At 49.5% G+C, this 4831-nt stretch overlaps 1 protein-coding gene across 1 annotated transcript; it reads left to right on the top strand.

The window, feature by feature from the left end:
• The first annotated feature begins 469 nt into the window (after positions 1-469).
• LOC131285608 (uncharacterized) lies at positions 470-2275 on the top strand. The gene is made up of 2 exons (XM_058314469.1): positions 470-920; positions 960-2275. The coding sequence occupies exons 1-2, from the start codon at positions 470-472 to the stop codon at positions 2273-2275; spliced, it is 1767 nt and encodes a 588-aa protein (XP_058170452.1).
• Positions 2276-4831: the final 2556 nt, after the last annotated feature.

Raw genomic sequence — 4831 nt, 5'->3', positions numbered from 1 at the left:
ACCACTCGAAACGTTGTTGTGCATAATTTTTCACTTTGCGTTCACTCGGTGTGCACTGATGTCGGACAGCCGAACTAGGATGGGGATGAGTTTGAAGATGCGCGGTGTGACGTTACACATGACGTAACGTGGTTTCAACTCTTCTGCAACAAAGCATGTCATTGCCAATCTCTTTCCGTTGCCTGGCAACAGGTACGGTAGGGTGACCCTCGGGTTGGTTCTTCTGCAGTCGTTAGGCGAACATAAATTATGTCATACTGTTACGCTCATTAAACATTCAACAGTTTTTTTTTTGCTCTGTGATCCATTCATTTGCATCTCCCGACGGTGTTGGGGAGGTCCAGTTGGAGGTAGTTTTGTAAAGGTAAGCAAATTTAAAATTATCGCAAAAGAATACCAGTACATAGCGTACTTTGACTGGCTCATTTTTCATTTCAAGGTTTGTTTTTCCTTTCCATCGAAGGAAGCGATGGCATCACTCGAGCCGAATTCGACAAACAATTCGTCCCCCAGTGGCAATTCAAACAACGAAGAAGTTCGCTTATCGCAAAAGTCCTTCGAAAAAGAATGCTCTTCTAATGCGCAACCACCGATGGCGGATAATGGTCACGTTGACGGTTGGCCTTGCTCGAAGGGTGCAGCAAGCGTGAAATGGGACAGGGAACGGTTTGACATTCGGCGCCCGTACGAAAGGAAAGAGTACGATCGTCCACACCGGGCGCTGCCCAACTATTTGGCCGCCTTCGAGGGTCTCAACGTGAAGCCGCAAAAATGTTGCAAGCCGAACGCTTTCGCCAGGCGTACACCGATAGAGGAAGTGTTTCACGAGCGGAACCGGACGAAAGTTTGTCCAACGGAAGCGCCGCGACCGTTGGAGGATTGTGTTGATGATGTGATCGTTGCGGGGAATGTTAGTTCCAGTGGGAGTGTGTATGACTCGGAACAGCAAGGCGTCGAAGAGGAGGAGGAGAACGAGGAAGACGAGGAGGAGGAGGAGGAGAAAAATGTCCACAAGAGGAGGATATCGAAGGAGTGCTGCAAGACATTCTTCCAAGCCAGGCGTGCTTTGCTGAGAAGCGAACTTTTCGACAGATATTTCAACCGACCACCAAGTCCTGAGAACGAGAGCGAATCAGAAGACGCGATTGGAGAGTTTGAACAGATTGTGTCTGAAAACCAACAGGTTGAACCCCAGCACCATGACCTAGTTGACTCTTCCGAACAGCTTGAAGACAGTTCCTGCTCGATAAGTTCCTACAAGTCACCGGAAATTGTACACAAAGAAAATAAACCCGCAGCCATTGAAGCTCAGGAACAGTTTCTGGACCGAATGCGGAACCATTACCTGGCGAGGTTCGATCGTGTCAGGGAGCAGATGGAAAAGGTGGAACGGGACCGTCACAAACAGCCCGAGCCATTCGATGGGGAAAAGTATATGGCCGAATATCCTGCTCCGGACATTAGGAATGAAGGGAAGGTACGCTTGCGTGAGACTCTTGAGAGGCGTTTGGCGGAGTTGAACAAAGTTCAGGAGCGCCCCGTGCGCCAGTATCCAACGACGGTGAAACAGTTTGCGATGTACAAGGAACGGCTGATGGAAGACAGGCGTAAACTGCGCGATGAGGCGGCATTGGTTGAAGATTACTTTCGTAAAGCCGATGCACCGAGGGAGATTCCCGAGGCGAAGCTAGAGGTGAAACGGTTTCGATTGGCAGATTTTGAAAGCTCCCCAGAGGACTTCGATTCCGATGGGGAATCGGAGTGCCGTCCGGCAGAACCGTTGGTTTACCACACCTGCATGACGCGAGACGAATGGGGTCACTGGATGGCGCATAGTACTAAGATCGAGAAGCTGAAACTACCGAAAGTCAGTGTGGCTCGAGTTCCGGTGATGGTGCAAAAGTGTCACGAAAGTCCCATCCGTGCGTACATCGAGGGTCGTCTCGATGGACCTTCCCGCGCCACGACGTCGCCGACGGTGGAACACGAAAAGAAGCAGCAGGAACATCGTCGGTCGAAGAAGATTATCCATTCCGTGCGAGCCACAAGCTCACCATGTCCGACCATGCGTGATCTGCTATTTGACCCGGTGCCCAATCCCGAGCCGCTGGATTTCGTGCCGTACAATGCGACGCTCCGACCATATTCGGACATCGTCGAGGAACGTCTTCGCATCGGCAAAGGGCAGAGGAAGGTTCAGCGGCAGCTGCGCAAAAGCCGGATGCGATGGATTGAGAAGCTTGTCGACGAGATTTGCTGTCGGAGGAGAGACTAGCGGCTTTGGTGGAAGGTGGACGGGTTGGAATTCCTTCCAAATACCCGACTCCCTCTAAGTGTCCCTCACGGTCGTTGGGAGCCACGGTTGAGAGGTTGTTGTTACCGACGACATGTCGTGGCGCCTTTTTTGGAAAAACTTTGGAAGTGACCTCAGCCAAAGCCGGGGGCCGGTAAGGCCAAGTCCCAGGAGGAATCGAACAATAGATCGGCTTTCGGATGCCGGTTACTAGTTGTGATCTGGTGATGCTGCTGTCGAATCTTTCCGGTTGAAGTTTTCTTCGATCCGTTTGGCCTGGCCGTATGACAACCGTCATAAATCTCTCTCTCTCTGTGAAAGCGAAATGAGGCGGTACAGATAAAATCCAATGTTCAACAAATTGATATGCTAATGGTGCACATTCTCTTCGCTGGTTTCACCGTGAGTTTTTCGATCGATCTGTATGTTTTCCATTTCGTATAAGAAATAATGTTTTGAGATGATTTGTGACCAATGTTGTTTCCGCTATTCTCCTGTTAGATGACTGTCTTGGTCAATGACGAATCGAAAGCGAATCGGGGAAAGCATTTTCCCACTCCCTGCTGTCGTAGGAGATAGGAACGTAGACCGACAAAATTATACATGGTCGAACAGTTTATCCAACATGTTGTGTGATACTCCCGGCACCACCATTATTTATCACTGATCCGACACACATGACAAGGTTTGTAGAATTAATGCAGGGTGGGAGTTTTATTCTCACTTCTTGGGAGATTTTTATACACTCTGACCTTATAACCAGGGTTGGGTCTTTGACGGGCAACAAACAATTTGCTTCGCTTTCGTCGACAGACCGTGTTGGTGTTGCCAAATCGATTAGGTGGCCAAATTCATTATCCACAAATTTGATATGTATGTTCTCGATGTAATAAATTAATTCCGCTATGGTTACGGTGCGCGAACATCTGGTCAATTCAAGGGCCCCCAGGAGGATGACATGCTTCATTGTGGAATCTAATTTAATAAAATTTCGGCACCCATTACGGGAACTCCTTCATTTTCGCACCCCCTGCTGCGACCTCCGCTGAGGGGTCGGGTCCGGTTCCGGTGCGCAAAGAAGGGTGGAAAACTGGGCAAAGGTCAACCTAGCGTCGGGGTTGTTAAATCATTCGACATACCGCCCAATTTAGTTCTAACTTGTCTAATTCAATTAGGTGTCCCGTGGGGTTTACCGATGGATGGACATTACCGACCCGAAAATCCAAACAAAAATCCGTTACCGGCTGCCCTCTGCTTCAACCGGGCTTGTTTTAGGATATGCAGTCGCATGCGGGAGAATAAATCAGGCGTAACTGCTGCTGGAGGTTCTCCTGTACGTTGTAATATTTTTCGACAGTTCCGGTCGTACTTCCGCGGGTCCCAATGAATCCGGTACTCGTGGCCATTAATCCGGTGCCGGACGATGAATGGACGCGTGGCACGGCGCCGTCCAGAAACGACGGCATCGAATCCGACGTACGATAGAGGAACTATTTAATTTTCCATATTTACCCTATGGCTTCCTGCGCCTGGTCGACGGCGCAATTAAGTTTCACCCTCAAAGCCACGAATGCTGGACATCGTAGGGTTTTGTTTGTCCCGTTTTGCTCGAGGAATCGAATGTCGTTTTCGAAGCGAGGGGTTTGTCTCGTTCTTCATTCGGATTTGAAAAAAAAATCGGACATTAGACGGCCAGTTCCCTACGCGTTCCCCGTGGACGCCTTCGGGAACCCGTGATCGATACCGTCCCACCACAAAGCCGTAATGGGTTAGAGGCTCGAGTTTCCTTTTTGCTATTTGCCCATGGAAATCTAATCCGCTCACCCGTTTAGCTTCCCTCTGACCCGCGCCTCTTTGAGAGCGCGGTCCCTTTTCGGCGAGCGTGATGGTGTGAAATGTAAACACTCGAGTAATGCGCGCCAGCATTACATTGTCCCGGGCAGGCATAGTTCCGATAGGTTCTGCTTCCGCCACGAATTGTTTGAACATGTAATTGGAATTTGAAAATTAATTCTTATTACTATCCGCTGCTAAGCCGGGACGAACGTTTCCGAAACTCAACGGCTCCAGTGGAAAGTGGAGGCAAATACTTTGTGCATATATGCACCCGAAGGCTGCATAACGCACGAATCGAGAAAACTAAAAGGCCATTCTGTGGGCTTAAGGGGAACCATTCGAACAACTCATAATGAATGCCGTGGTCATTATGGTCCGGCTGCCGTTGCTGCTGGCTGTAACCGGAGAAGATTCAAATCCTGGTGCCGAACGGTCGTCGGCAGTGGTCGTTTACCAAACATGAGCCCTGCAGTGGGACGTGTGAGAGAAAGCAAATAGAAATGGAAACGGTTGCGTTATTCGGATTTTTAACATTTCCATCGGAGATGTTTAGGAAACACTCGCTCATATTTCATTCACACTTAAGAGGCCGGGGATGGATAGGATTTTCAGGGTCTATTGGGCGGCTGGTGTTCTAGGATTTCCTCGGAGCTTCAAGTGGCTTGTCCGCTCTCAAATGATATCCCGGCAAAGGTGTTGAAA

This window comes from Anopheles ziemanni, chromosome 3, assembly GCF_943734765.1.
Source record: "Anopheles ziemanni chromosome 3, idAnoZiCoDA_A2_x.2, whole genome shotgun sequence".
Classification (NCBI taxonomy): domain Eukaryota; kingdom Metazoa; phylum Arthropoda; class Insecta; order Diptera; family Culicidae; genus Anopheles; species Anopheles ziemanni.
This window is presented reverse-complemented; position numbering and strand designations above follow the sequence as displayed.